Source organism: Triturus cristatus, chromosome 4_1, assembly GCF_964204655.1.
Source record: "Triturus cristatus chromosome 4_1, aTriCri1.1, whole genome shotgun sequence".
NCBI lineage: Eukaryota > Metazoa > Chordata > Amphibia > Caudata > Salamandridae > Triturus > Triturus cristatus.
In genome coordinates, this window is record NC_140585.1 from 1,350,845,721 (window position 1) to 1,350,861,811 (window position 16,091).

The window sequence follows — 16,091 nt, forward strand, 5'->3', positions numbered from 1 at the left end:
CTCACTAACACATTGGTATATCTCCAACCCGGAGACAAACACAATACACACAATATTTCAAAAGGAGAACAGGTAAGTAACACAAATACGCAGTGGTCACCAAGGGTAGACCAAATCATATACTATTAAAGTGAAATGCGAACTGCGACCAAAGCCGAGAATAGACCCAGAAGGCTTAGAAGAGCTGGGGACCCAAGGACCCACCCATGGTAAGTACCCAGGAACCCCACGGAGGCCGTGTGCAGGGTAGAAACACAGCCGCATACTCCATGCAAGACCCTTCCCAGAGGACCCTGAAGAAACCCCATGGAAGACTGAAGGTTGGAGAGTCACCCCACTGTTGGATACCCCAGGAACCAGGATACCTACATCAAGGAAGCCAGGTGCATAGGTGCGAAGTGATGTGGGAAACAGCCGAAGACAACAATAGAGGCCTTCAGTAAAGATGCCACTGGCGAAGAAGGTGAAAGAGGTACCCGCAAGCAGAGGGGACAGAGTCCATGCCACTCACGAGTGACCAGGAGGCACGGAGATGCATGACCACCGATGTCGGAGATGCAGGAGAGTTGACGTGCCCTTGGAGCTGTGGACCAGGCAATGCTGTGGAAGACCAGGAGCCGTTCACGGGCTGTCCCACATCGGATGTCAAAAGCCAGAGGGACGATGTCTGGCAGGGGCACCAACAAGCCTTTGCCACGGCCACCAACATAGTGGTCGAAAAAGGTGCAGTGTCGGGACCAGCAAAGTCCAAGTGACTCAATGCGAACAGGTAAATCAGAGCAGGCTCTGAGCAAGCAGGGGAGACCACTGGAGCCAAAGAAGACCCTCAAAAGGACCTACAGGACGAAGGCACAGGAGTCGCAAGAGGAACTCGAGCAGCTCACAAAAGATAAAGGCCCACAGGGCAGAGAGATTTTGGCAGGAAGTGATGCTGGAGGCTGGAGCTTTTTGGATCCCGAAGATCTCTGGAGAAGAGAGTCAACAAGCCTTGGCAACAGCAAGTCGACGCGGTGCACAAGGGTGCTGTTACAGCTGTTCCAACAAGGGATACTGCCCTAAAACTCGGTGAGAAGACTGTGTAGGCCTCGAGGGAGTTGCAGAACCACCACCTGTGTTGCTGGGCCTTTCCAAGTCCGGAGCAGCAGACCAGTCAGCTTAGTTGTGGTGCCTGCAGATGCAAGGGAGTGACTCCTTCACTCCAAGGGAGATGCCTTCGGTATCTTAGATGCCCACAGGACTGCAGAAGAACCTGGATGAAGCACAGGCACAGACAGCGCAGAAGACTGGCAGGACGACTAGACCAGGAGCAGCAGGAGTCTACTCAGATGCAGTTGTGGTTCTGAAAGTGAAGTCCAAAGTGCCCAGGCGGTAGAAATAGAAATGGGTTCGGGTCTGAATCTTATCCCACAAGGAATCTGAAGAGCCACCCTCAGGTAAGGGGTACCTCCCAGAGGACAGCTGGACAGAGGGGAGGATACTCCCATGTCCTTTGTCCAGTTTTGCCAGAGCGGGAGCCAACAGCCCTCTGAACAGGTTTCAACTGGATTATGCAAGGAGGGCACTAAATGTGCCCTTCAAAGCAGTCTGGTGACGCTGGCAAGCACCGCCACCCCAGTCCAATACACTAAGTCCTGTCTGGGAGGTGGTCAAACCTCATTGTGACAGGAAACCTATTGTTCTACCTTCCCCTGCTCGAGCTTGGCTCAGCAGTAGGAGGGCAGGATCGTGTCTGTGGTCGGCAGCATCACTAGCTTGCTGTTAGACCCTGAAAGGCTGGTACCGGGAATACAGGGGATTCCCTAAGGGAGCCCCCCCCCGTACATATGATCCTACATCTAACAGTGGAATCGGTGTTGGGGTAGGATTCCAACATGTTTGATACCAAACATGACCAGTTTCGGTGTAGCCTATATACAGACATCTCATAATTGACTTGATGTCCACTATATGTACAGAATGGCTGTCCGCACTTACAAAGCCAGGAGAATCGACTCCTAGGTTTGTAGGGGGTGTCCTGCTCATGCAGGGCACCCTCACACTTATAACCAAGCACCCTGCCTTCAGGATTGAAAGGCCTACCTTGGGGGTCACATAGGTTTTAAGTGCAGTGACCTCAGATTTAAGGAAACTTATATTTTTTGGGAGTGGTGCTAGCACCAGCTCACACAGGCTGCTATGGCAGACCTGTAGTCACAGTTTGAGATGTCTCTCATGGGTGGCATAATGCATGTGCAGCCATTGGGAGACCCCTGGTGCACCTATGCCATGAGTACCCTAGTACAATAAATTAGGGACTTAGAAGGGTACACCAGTGGCCAATTAGAAGGGTACACCAGTGGCCAATTAGGAAGGTACCAAAGTACTTACCATAGTCCAATTTAGGGAGAGAGCACAGTGACTGGGGTCCTGATTATCAGGATCCCAGTAAAACTAGTCCAAAACACGCTGACACCAGGCCAAAAGTGGAGGGAACCATGCTAGAAGGATCCTACCTCCTTACAGTAGGGTATTTACTATACTAGTTAAATACCATTACCCTAGGGTGAGGAATTTACCAGGTGTAGTAAATACCTCCTGTCTTGAGTTTTGAACAGGAAACAAGGCATAACATGCAGAACCGGTTTTTAACACACCAAATTCCATATGTTTTGCCTTTTGCAGGGCCTTCCCCCCTAGTAAATTTCTGTAGGTTTGACCGTTCTGAATTTTTCAGGGAAAAACTATGAGGGTGTGAAAATGATAATGACTAGGAGATCACTTGACCCCTAATCAAGGCTCAAAAAAATCAAAAAATTGTTACTAGACTTGCAGGACTAGTAACTTAAAAAAATCTACTCGACCTAACTGTAATGCACTTGACCTCTGTCTCTGAAAGCTGAGTTAATGTGATAAGTTAACAAGATTTTAAGGTATTTTTATTGCTCATTCACTTTATGAGCAATAAAGATGCCTTTTAATCTTGCTATCTTTTCACATTTGCTCTGCTTTCAGAGACAGAGGTCAAAAGTCAGTTTGTCTTCCTCCTAGCCAGAAAGGGCGAGTAGGACCTAAAAATAACTTGTGCTAATTAAATATGGCTCTCTAATGCGAATGGATTTTTAAGCCCTGCTAATGATGATCATTTTTATAGATTATATATTTTAAATCATACAAGGCCCATTTTTTATGGAATTATGTATATTACAATATGAATTCTTTCTCTGTTATGCTAAAATTGCAACATTGTTATATTAGTTTATGAAACTTGGGAGTGTTTTGGTAGTCTCCTGAGAGATTTTAGCTTTTATATTTATAGCTGCGCTTTTATTCCTTTTTTATTTTTTGCTATTCATGCATAAGATTTTTATGTAATCTCAGTTCTGATGTATATTGGTTTTAACTGTATGCACTGTCATTTTATGAGACTGTAATGTACTGTTATGATCCCTATTTTACTTTTATGATCTTTATTTTAACAAGATCAAATAAAGTGATTTTTTATTTGATCACACTACTTGTAATTCTAATCCATGTGCAAACATATTTGCAGAAGGATCGGAATTAGGCCCTTAACCCGTAATAAGGCCTTAGCTAGAGCATGAGACACAAAGTTAAACATATATTCTCATAAATAAAAAACAGCCTAATACAAACCCAATGATAATACCAGCAGAACAATTAAATATTAGGTCAACAAGGGCTAAAGCATGAACTTACGTCAGAGAAAACATGCACTCTTTTAAAAATATTAATTTTATTATTTCTTAAGATATATTAATAATGCATTATACACCGCTTACAATCAATTATCAGAAGCATATTACATACACCTCAACCCGACCACACAGGGAACGTGCAATGTTAAATAAGTGTATGAAGTTTCATCTTTGGAGAAATGCAGAGTAAACAAGAGGCCTATTTCTACTGCAGCTGGGTCCTACTTAATACATGTTTGAGACTAAAACCAGAACGAAAGTAATTAATACTTCATTACAGCATGTTCAGTTTATTGCTGCAAGATCATCAAATATTATCTCACAGATTTATAGCTATAGGTGCCAGTTTTTGAAGTGGGCCCAATGTAACATTTCTCATACCCATATATAATAACGGTTTAGTGAAATTTAAAACCTTAAGTGGTACAATATGTAGTTGATCCTTGTGTGTGCGCTAGGGTCTTTCATGATCTTCTGTGGTCAAATACACAAGTGCATGTCATTTTCATATCGTTGACAGCGCAGTTGTCATTTTTAGATGAAATCTGCAAATGCCATCCAGGAAATAATGTAAAGTATTAGAGACTTGAAAGTAGACTGCAGAATTCTGTAAGTTACTTCCCTCCATAACCATAGATCTCATGCTGTTAAGATCTATATTCAACAGTAGTCAAACTATTACAACATGTGAGTAATTCGTGACCAGTGATTTATCCCATGTTACGATTAAGCATCTTTATGTGATGTTTCCTAGCTGATTAGCCAAACAAAACTAGGGAATATCATTCCTGTGAATTCAAGATTTTAAAACTACTAACAAAATACCGGAGGAAAACAAATCACACCTTGCAGAAGTAAGATAAGGATACATATCAACAGTAGTATCAATGCACATTAGCAGCCTGTTTTCAAATAAAAACAATTTAAGTAAACAATCACTAAAGTTTTAAGACCTCATAATTTTAACAAATATTTACCTAAGGTTTCGCTTAAAACTTGCTCCACAAAAGGGTTATAAGAAAGAAGCTGCTCGATGAGGGGATCCAGGGAGACAAGAAAAATGCAGGCCATCTCATCCCTGTGAACCTCAGACATAGCTGTAGCATTCAGTCCGGGAGGAAACTTACTGACAAACAAAGAGAAACACATATTATACTACTACATATTTCAGGTTTTTGAAAATTCAGAAAAACAATTATTCTACAAGTTCTCCCATACAAACTAACTTTTGAAAAACTATTGGTGTATGTTCGAAATATGTATAAATGGCTGCATTAGAGTTAATCAATTAATAAAGATATTAAGTTATTTGTCAAACTTGCACGCAGCAAATTGCTAATTTGTTTAGCAACCTGTTTTTGAACACGACTGCCATACACTCCTAAATTAAAAGGTTACAAGAGTGTAGAGGCCTGCGTCATTATGTAACACCATTATCCTGGAGCAGTAAGGGGACGTTTTTGTTGGCAGAGTGGATATATGCCTTCAAAAATAACCATAAAGCTTAGGAAGGATAAGTTACTTACCTGTAATGTTAATTCTCTTCCAGCTGAATCCTCATCAAAGTCATAAGCACTGAATATTCCCACCTGTAAGGGGAGCCCGGGGTACATCATGTAAGTGTATGTAAAGAATAAAAATATGTACAGAGTACTAAAAAAGGTATATATATATATATATATATATATATATATATATATATATATATATATATATATATATATATATATATATATATATATATATATCTATGATAAATGTAAATATTGATGAAAATTGCTTTTATACATCAAAAATCCACTGCTGCACGAACAAAAGCTAAAAAAGCACATAGCATTAAGTCACTATTATAACATGTTTTAGGATTCTGTGGGTGGGGATGCACAGTTTGCCCTTTATAGTATGTGCATCTTCATTGATTACTAAGGACAGAGTTTGATTTTAGGTATTTTACCGCAACAATATTTTGGCAACATTTTTAACCACCTTGTTTTATACCAAAAACGGGCCTTAAGCAAAGTTGAAACCATACATTTAAGTATTTATTTATTTCTTCATATTGCACAAATGTTTGTGTCACAATTTTAAATGTACAGAGCGACATACATTTAGATAGTTTCTGGTGGCATCTAAAAAACTCAAGCTCGTAAATCTAAAGTCTGTCATCTATATTCATTAATTTGACGTAGGCACATGTCACTTTAAATTAGTTGATCTGCACAGGCAGTGTTGTCATGTGATCAAGGCCGGGAACGGCCACAATGCATAATGGCGGATAGCTCAAGTCAATAAAATAAGCAAGCACTGAAATCGTGGTCGGTGTGTATATGTATGTATATGTGTGTGTGTGTGTGTGTGTGTGTATATATATATATATCTTATCTCACTCATGACATGGTCAGTGACATCACTGATGACATCTCAAATCACATCACTCATGACATCATCCAGTGACTGAGTGTTCCTGAAAAGTTTAATAATGTTATCTATGTATACGCCAACGTGTATTGAAGAATGAGTGGGTGCATGAGTGTCTGTATGGATGATTTTGTGGGGGCGTGACTGACAGTATAGGTGAGTCATTAAAAGTGTCTTAGTGAATGCATGGGTGAGTGACTAATTTGTGTGAATGTCTGTATCAGTCTGTCAATTGGTGTGTAAGTGGCTGCATAGGTTACAGGAGTGTCTATATGGCTTAATGATTGGTAGTCTGAGTACCTGTACGGGTGGGTGAGTGGGGTGTGTGTGACTCCCTGCATGGATGTGTGAGTGGGTGATTCACTGGATGTATGGATTTATGACTACGTCTGTGAGTGGCTGAATGGGTGAGTGAGTGTACGTATGACTCTGTCAGAGTGAATGGATGTCTCAGTGGTATTAGGGTGAGTTACTGCATATGCGAAAGGCAGTACATGTGAGTGTTGCAGTATATCAGTGACTGTATATGTTAGTGAGTGATTAGGACAGTGGCTGTATGGATGAGTGTGTGCTTGTGTCAGTGATTGTAAAAGAGAGTAAGTATGTGTTAGTGTTAGAACAGGGGTCTCTAGTTGGCAATGGTTTGCACCTTTGTCCAAATAGGGACCCTTGCTTCTAGTCAGAGTAAGGGGGCCACACTCCTAAAATAACCCTTGCTCAACCCTGTGGTAGCTTGGCACACGCAGGAAGGCTTATCTCAGAGGCAGTGTGTAAAGCATTTGTGAACACATACAGTAATACAGTGAAAGCACTACAGATGGACACAACACAGGTTTTATACAAATAAGTATTCTTTATATAGACTTAACACAAGACCCAAACGAAAAAAATCCACAATACAGTATAAAGAAAATGACTTTTAGATGGTAGAAATAGCTTAGTTCACTTTAGATGGTAAATGCGACACGTTTCTCACAAAGTACCTTAGAATGCGTAACGCAAGATAAACAAAAAGATCGTAGGGAGAATGATGCGTCGGTTCCCTGCTTCGGGGGAGGTGATGTGTCTGTTCCTCAGGGCTTGCGCAAAGTAGGCGATGCGTCTGTTCCTTACCGGAGGGGAGATGATGCGACGATCTCGTGGTGCGTCCCGGTTGCGATAAGATGGCGCTTCGATGCAATGATCCGGTGCGATGCGACAAGATGGCGTCTTTGATGGGATGCAACAATGTGAAGGTGATGTGTGCATGCCCGATGGCCGTGCAGCAACCTGAACGTCTGAGCCGCGACACGCCCTGCGGCACGCTTCTCCGGTAATGCGACGGTAAGACTTGCGGAGGCGACACGCTTCTCCGGGGATGCGACGACAAACAGCTGCAACGGAGACACGCTTCTATGGTAATGCGACGGCGACCCTTGCGGTGGCGACACGCTTCTCCAATGATGCGACGGCAACAGCTGCGGATGCGACACGCTTCTTCTCGTTGAGTCGCGCTTCCAGCTCCCAACAACACGCAGGCTTCTGCAGACAGAATTCCCAGCAAGGAAATTCAGGGAGGAGCTGGTGGTGACGTCTTGTATCCCTGAGACTTCAGCAGGGGGCAAGCACAGTTCAAGCTCTTGGAGAATTTTCTTCAAGATGATGAAAGTCTCAATAAAAGTCTTTCTCCTTTCCTTGGCAATAAAGAAAACTGCAGGCCAACCCCAGAAAGTAACACACTGGCACAGGGGCATTCAAACTCCTGCAGATTCTCTGGTTCTTCTCCCTGGCAAATGGTCCGTCTTGATGTCCAGAAGTGATCTAAAGTCTTGGGGTCTGGGCTCCAATATTTATACTAGTAAATCCTTTGTCCCCTGAGGGCAGAGGGTGCCTGTACCTAGCCAAAACCATTTCTGTGCAGCTTCCTGGCAGGAGGTGGAGACAGCATTGTTGAAGGCAGATCTGGCCCAGGTAGCTGAAAGGAAATCTCCCCCCCTACTCTCTATTCTTTGAAGGCTGTGGGGAATGAAAGGAAATCTCCGCCCCTCACTCTCTATGCAGCCAAGATACTATTCAGCCCAGCCCTAACTCATCAGACTGCTGGAGCCCAAGCCCTCCTGTCACTCACAAACCAGAAATGCAATATACAACCTAGCAGAGGAAGGCTGGATGGTTAGGTAAGAAAATACCTACTTTCTAAAAGTGGTATTTTCAGACAAAGAATGTTAAAACCAACTTTACTAAAAGATGTATTTTATCATTCAGGCATACTAAATTAGTTTTTCTACCATGTTCCCTGGGTCAGTTAGTATTATAAGATGTTATAATCAAACTGCCCATTCTGGCCTATCAGGCAGGTAGCCTTGCAATAGTGAAAAACGAAATTGGCTGTAATTCACTATCGGGACATGCCACACACATCAGGGCATGTCCTACCTTTCACATACAATGCACCCTGCCCTAGGGCCTACCTTAGGGGTGGCTAACATGTAGAAAAGGGAAGGTTTAGGGACTGGTAAGTGTGTGCACTTATACACACCAAGAGGAGTAGGGAGTGAGAGAACGTGGTGTTGTGATATGGTGTGGATACGTGTTGTGTGTTCTAATACTGCCCTCACTCACACAAAAGTGTGACATGCTTCATCTTAGGGCTGCTTACAATACACCCCGGCGCAACCAACGCCTGAGGCAGTATTAGAACACACAGCATGTGTCCACACCATATCAGGACACCACGTTCTCTCACTCCCTACTCCTCTTGGTGTGTATAACTATATAACAGGGGCTTGGAGTAGGTGAGCACCGCACCCTCTCCCCTTACCTTTTGTGTGCTATAAGTGGGTGCACTTACCAAGTCGACATGGCAGTACTAGACTGCACACAGGCTCTGCAATGGCAGGCCTGAGACACACTTTACAAGCAGCTTCTGTGGGTGGCCCAATCAGTGCTGCAAGCCCACTAGCAGCATTTGATCTACAGGTCCGGGGCACACATGGTGCACTGTACTTGGGCCTGACAAGTAAATCAAATAAGCCAATCATGGAGTCACTAATCCATTACAACAATTTACAATAGGGAGCACTTGCACTGTGGCACTGAATAGCAGTGGCACAGTGCCCAAAGATCTAACCAGCAAAAACATATCAAAACCAGAGGAGACAACAGCAAAAAATGGAAGGGAGACTCACGCCAATGGTACCAGGTCTTACAGTTAAGTATGAATAAGGGAGGTGGTGTGTGTATAGCTGGATTATGAGTAAAAAGCAGTGTGATTGATTATGTGCGTGACTGACTAGGTGTGAGTAACTCTATGGGTGATTGGCGGTCTGTGAGTATCTGTATAGGTGTATGAGTGCATATATCAGTGGCCCAAATGATCAGTGACTGCGTGCAAGAGGCACTGTATGGGTGAGTGTATGTATGTGTAGACCTATGAATCAGTGAGTGGGTGTGTACTAACTGGTATTGGTGTTTCTATGGTTTCGAGAAAGTTAGTCTGTATTTTTGAGTAGGTGTATGAAAGGTTATATTAGGGTGTGAGGAGGTACATCAGATATTAAATGGAGGATGATGACATCATTGATGTCACTGACCAGGTCATCAGGGATTTAATAAGTGATGTCATCAGCAGTGCATTGCGGGGATCGAGTTATAGTTAGTTCAACTAACTATAACGGGCTGATGAATAGAAGCCCCAGCTAGGCCCGCAGGACACAAGGGTTCGCTCTCCTGCAATGGAATCTATAAGGAAGTTGGCACGGAAACTGCAAAGTACAAAGACAGCATTTATTAACCCTTAAGGGTGGTCCTACAATCCACACAACACTCTCCAGTATTGCATAGAGTAGCACAAAGAACTTGCGTACATGGTCCCCTTTTATACACAATAGAGGGGCTCATAAGTGGGTGGATACAACATGAGGCCGAAGAACATTACCATTTATTGTCATTTTCGATACTGAATCAATATGTGGGCGGAGCTAACACACTCCTTGAGCCCGCGAAAACATGGTCAAGCAAGGCTAACTGATAACAGATGTGGTCAAGTCTGGGCATGCGCTAGATGGACAAAGGAGCTATTTATAGACTGTTACTAGGCAGATTACAAGAGCAACTAACACAGAGGTTGGACTCTTCTCGTGGGGAACACGTGGAAGCATGACAATACAAAATGGAGTCCGAACTTCGGTCAACATAACGGAGAAAACATGATCTAAACTAAGGGAATTAATGTCTTTAGTAAATGCTTAATCACATCGTTGTTTCAATTTACAACAGACGACCCTTTCAGCATTTACTGAAGACATCCGGCTTGTTAGGATAATCATCATATATGTCAATTGTCATCATTTCTTCAACTTCTTTAGCTAAACGTTTCTGGTGAGCGACATCGGCAATAGCTTTCTTATCAGGGATACAGAATGATACGCATAATGAGCAGAGCAAGGGACCACATTGAACACAGATACAGCACGAAAACAGAACTGCTACAATAATGCAGAGACCAGTTAGAACCTTCCATCCCCAGGCAGTAATTAACGCCCAAAACCATCCAGAAAAGGACCAAGTGCCGTTTTCTGTATGGATCTCAGCTGCAATTTTATGCAGTTTATTGATGGCATTATAAACTGATGGCGTATGATCAGGGATAAACACACAACAGCTACTTCCAATAATTTTACATGCTCCTCCTCTGTCAGCTAGCATAACGTCTAATACCATACGATTCTGCAATGCAACAATTCTAGTAATTTGCAATTCCTCCGTAAGATTCCCAAGAGCAGCAGCAGTCTGATTTGTCACAGCTTCTACCACTCTTGTTAATCTTCGGATCTTCCTACTGTTCAGGGCAGCTCCAACAAAGAAAAACAGTCCTAAGTTAAAATCAATATACTGCTGCAGACTGGTATCAGTCTGATCTACATCATCAATTGATAAAGTACGTTTATACCTATTTACAGTCACGTTATTCAATAATTTCAGATCCTTATGATAAGATGCGGGTGCTAGGAATACGGGAGGTAATAGAAATGATACATAGCATACCCCAGACCACCCAGCCGGCAGACGGTAATAACCTTTATTTCCACACACAAAGTAAGTATTATGGGAGGCTAAAAAGGTACTATTGTTCAACCCATCAATGTTCAGAACAGTAATACAATCACTAACACCAACAGGAATAAAACCCACACTCTGGACACACAGGTCCGCTTGAGCTTGTGCTACTTGAATCACAAATTTGTCCTTTCCCACAGTGTCTCTGGTGTTCGTGAAGATGTAGGGAATGGATTCATTGTCTGGTCGGTACTCTTCCCATTCCCAAATTGTCCCATTCGCTTGTGGATACCCATTTTTGTCTTGATGGCATTCTTTATTAAGTCTGAAGAGCAATCGTCCCACTGTCGGTTTCCGAGTGGCAAAAAGCAAAGTATACCATGCTCTACAAGAGCCATTATGAGAGAAAGGAAGTGGTATAAATGGCGTTCCTCCTTTCTTCTGATGAGCTGGCATCATCCCACATATCCAACAGTTCGTAGCATTCGTAGCAACGTGGGTATGATGCAGCATCTGGATGAAAGTGTTGTTCAAGTAAGACTGTCGATGCTTCAACTCTTGATACGGTAATGTATAAAAGTAGTGCTCCTCAGGCACCGGAGTTGTCAACACAAGAATCTTCCGAGCGGGAGTTACATCCTCCACGAACCATGTGGTTATCCCGACAATGGCTACTGTCAACATGAACCCTAATGTACAAAGGATTTTCTTTTTCTCCATGTCGAAGTAAAAAAAAAAATAAAAACCCAATATCTTCCTGAAACTAAAAGTCTGTCAGAACTCTTCCCCTTAGGCAGAGGTTGATTTCTTCACCAGCGGGCCAAGACGGGTGTCGCTACACTAATGCAGGGCTGATCCCCCCCCCTTGCCTCATCGGCTCTCCGTTTCACTAACCCAAGGGCCGTTCTGACAGTATGTCCCGGTACTGGAAAACTCACTTCCTTGGTCGAAGATGATATCGCCTTCCTCCAGGAGTCGCGTGGTCCGGAAAGAGCTCCTCAGTGGCGTTTGGCTCCGCAGCACGGCCTGTCTCTGCAGCCAAGATTTCTCGTTGATCGGTCAGCACGGCAGGTTCCACCAATCTGGGCGGCACCTTCCTACAGTGCAGGGAATGGATCCAATTCTTTCTGTTGGAGACTCGCACAGCCGTCCTCGTTGCGAGGAGGACCTGCTCAGGACCCACCCATCTCGGTTCCAAGCTGTTTGTTCTGTCAAATATTTTCACCATCACGTGGTCACCAGGTCGGAGACCATGTCCTTCACCGGTAGACCGATCAGGGAGCGCCTCTCGGACCTGTTGATGAATAGAAACCAAGTTATCCGTTAACTGTGCCAGATAATCGTTCATCATTACACAAGGTACATCATACACAGCCTTGGGTTTTGGTGGACCCCAAATATTCATTGGGCGCCCAAAAACAATCTCGTACGGTGTAAGGCCAGTTCGAGAGTGTGGTACCGATCTAATTGACAATAACGCCAGCGGTAGAGCATCTGGCCAAGTCAAAGACGTCGAAGCTTGAATTTTAGCGATCTTGAGCTTCAGTGTACCATTATACTTCTCGACTAGTCCCGCAGACTGGGGGTGAAACACGGCGTGGAACTTCTGAGTGATGCCTAGGCCCCTCAAAACGTACTTTATAACATCCGCTACAAAGTGAGGCCCATTATCACTCCACAGAAGTCTACAGACGCCATATCGAGGGAAGAACTCTTTCAGCAGCAACTTCGCAGTAGTCATTGCAGTATTGTCTTTCGTAGGGTACGCTTCAACCCATTTGCTGAAAGCGCAGACCACTACTAGAACATACTTCAGATTATTACAGCGCTCAAGCTGGATGTAATCCATCTGCAAAACCTCAAAGGGTGCAGTAGGTGTCACGAATCCTCCTGCTGGAGTTCGAGTACCCTTTCCTGGGTTATACCTCAGGCAGATCATACAGGTCTGCACCACCCTCTTCGCTGTGCTAGCAATCTCTGGATGCTCCCAAACTTGGGTAAGCAATTTCACAATTGCGGAAGCTCCAACATGTGCTAGCCCATGTGCCATCTGAACCATAGGTTGTACAAAAGCCGTGGGTAATTTCCATCTATCCATCTGCTTATTTCTCCAGCAGCCCTCGTCATCCAGTTCTCCCTCGCTAGCCCATTGTTCCCGCTCTTTGTCAGAAGCGGTCCTTTGCATTTCTCGCACTTCCTCCTTCGCATCATGCCATCTTTCCACCTGTGACTTTACTACATACATAGCAGTAGCACCGGGTTGCATCGCAGTCTCCCGTGCTACTCGATCTGCTAACGCATTCCCTTCTCCAACTTTGTCAACTACTTTCCTATGGGCGTTACACTTAACGATGGCAATTTTCTTTGGGTATGTCAGTGCAGTTAAAAGATTGTGAACTAACTCTCCATGCATTATCTGTACTCCATGTGACGTTAAAAACCCTCTCTCCTTCCAGAGTAGGCCGAAGTCATGCGCTACTCCGAAGGCATAGCGGCTATCTGTATAAACATTCACACATAATCCTGTACTGAGCTCACATGCTCGTGTTAATGCTATCAGTTCCGCTGCTTGAGCTGATTTCTGTGGTATGCGTGCTGTCTCCACTATCGTTTGTAATGTGGTAATTGCATACGCTGCTGAAGTCGTACCATCTGGTAGCTTCAGGCATGATCCGTCCACCCACAGTTCTCCATCTACATCTGGAAAGGGCGTATCCTGGAGATCAATACGACCCTTTGTTTGTTCCTCAGTCACGAGAATACAATCATGTGCTCTCCGCGCCTCAGGCTGGGTTTCGGGGTATGGCAACAATGTTGCCGGGTTTAACGTTACGCACCTTTTCAACGTAATATGAGGAGCCAAAAGCGTCAACTCATATCCCGTTAAGCGGGCACTGGTCAAATGCTGCGTCTTCGTTTGATTAAGCAGGGCATCGACAGCATGGGGGACTAATACCAACAGCTTATGAGATAACACAATTCCCTCACTTTGGCGTATTGACACAGCTGTCGCCGCAACCGAGCGAAAACACCCTGGTAATGCTCGGGCGACAGGATCAAGTACAGCCGAAAAATATGCACAAGGGCGCTGCTTATCGCCGTGCATCTGCACTAAAACTGACAATGCACATCCATCTTTCTCATGCACATACAACGAAAAGGGTTTTGCATAATCAGGGGTCCCTAACACTGGTGCTGAACAAAGGGCCTGTCGTAGTTGCTGAAAAGCAGTATCACACTCATCTGACCAAGGGATTGGGATAGGTGTGTCCTTTGTCAAGAGGGCTAACAATGGCTTAGCTATGTGTGAAAACCCCAATATCCACTGTCTACAAAAAGAAACAAGACCCAAAAATGCACGCACATCCTTCTGTGTGGACGGTCTCGGTGTGTCCAAAATTACTTGGATACGATCCGGTGTGAGTGCACGTCCCTCCTTAGACAAAAGGTGACCCAAATACGTCACCTTTGGTCTACAGAATTGCAATTTCTTCCTAGATACTTTATGATTGTGGGATGCTAAAAAGGAAAGTAAGGATAACGTACTTTTTTCACACAACTCCAGGGTGTCAGCCGCCAGCAAGATGTCATCGACATATTGAATGAGGGCGACCCCCTCGAGCAAAACAAAGGAATCCAATTGTCTTTTCAAAGCCTGACTGTAAATACTAGGGCTTTCTGTGTAGCCCTGGGGGATCCTACAAAAACGATAAGATCTATTATTTAATGTAAACCCAAAAAGATATCGGCTATCGGGGTGAATGGGAATGGAAAAGAAGGCATTCTTCAAATCGATCACTGAGAACATAGTCGCCGTAGGCGGGACCAAAGTAAGCAACGTCGTGATATCGGAAACCACTGGGTACTGAGGTATCACTATCTTGTTTACTTCTCTCAAGTCAATTATAAACCGATAAACTCTGGCATCCGTATCCTTTTTCAGTATGGGAAGAATCGGACTGTTACAAATGTTGTAGGGGACTTCCTCCACTACCCCTACCGCCATCAAATCCTGCACTATCTGCATGAGGGCCTCCTCGCCCTCCTGGGAAATACGGTACTGTGGGAGGCGTGGTAACACCGCCCCCTCCTGGACGCTAATGTGGACCGGTGGAATCACCATTTGTCCCACATCAGTATCCGAAGTTGCCCACAAAGCACGAGGGAGGGTAGCTAACAGCGCATCCTCTGACTTCGCACACATCCGTTCTGATCGGGGGTAATTGTCATTCAATATTACCCGCACACCAGCAGGGGAGCAGCGGATCGTAGCCCTAAAATGCTTTAACATATCAAGACCCATAATGTTGTCCGGCGTGTACGGAGCAAGCAGAAACGGACAGGGTGCAGAAAAAGAATCAACCTTAAACATGAGGGGCTGCGAAAGAGGGCTTCGGGAGAGTGTACCGTCAAACCCTACCGATGTGACCATTAAGCCGGATGGGGGAGCCCCCGGAACCAATTGCTTAGACAGTGCACTACGTGTCGCTCCTGTATCCACTAGGAACTGATCAGTAGAGCCCAAAACCTCAGCCGATACATAAGGACCCTTCTGATCGACCGGCACCTCAACTGATTCTAACCCCCATCCAACGCATCCCTATGCATGCTGAGAGTCATGGTACCTCGACCGGTCAATCCCCGACACTTGATACTGATGCTGGCGATCGAAAACATTTGATCTATCTCGGTGCTGCCCAGTAGAGTCAAAACGAGCCTGTTCGGTGGAATTCCCTCTAAAGTTCGAGAAACCCCCTCTACCTCGCGGGCCACCCTGGGTATGCCCCTGACGCGATGCATGTAACACCGGGCAGTCCCTAGCCCAATGACCCGATTGCTTACAATACGCACATTGGTTCCTATTCAAATCAAATCGGCCCGAGGGAGGACCGTAAGATCCTCCCCTACCTCTATTACTACCCCGTCGGGGCGGGCCATATA

The 16,091-nt window shown here is 44.6% G+C and overlaps 1 protein-coding gene across 1 annotated transcript in view; it reads right to left on the minus strand.

Annotated features, from left to right (window-relative positions):
* LOC146856663 (FIGNL1-interacting regulator of recombination and mitosis-like) overlaps window positions 1-16,091 on the minus strand; it is a 1,639,010-nt gene that overhangs the window by 1,525,997 nt on the left and 96,922 nt on the right. Inside the window, exon 2 of the mRNA XM_085654838.1 lies at window positions 4,673-4,821. Coding sequence (XP_085510964.1) covers window positions 4,673-4,790 — 118 coding nt within the window. The 5' untranslated portion in view covers window positions 4,791-4,821. The remainder of the gene's footprint in view (window positions 1-4,672; window positions 4,822-16,091) is intronic.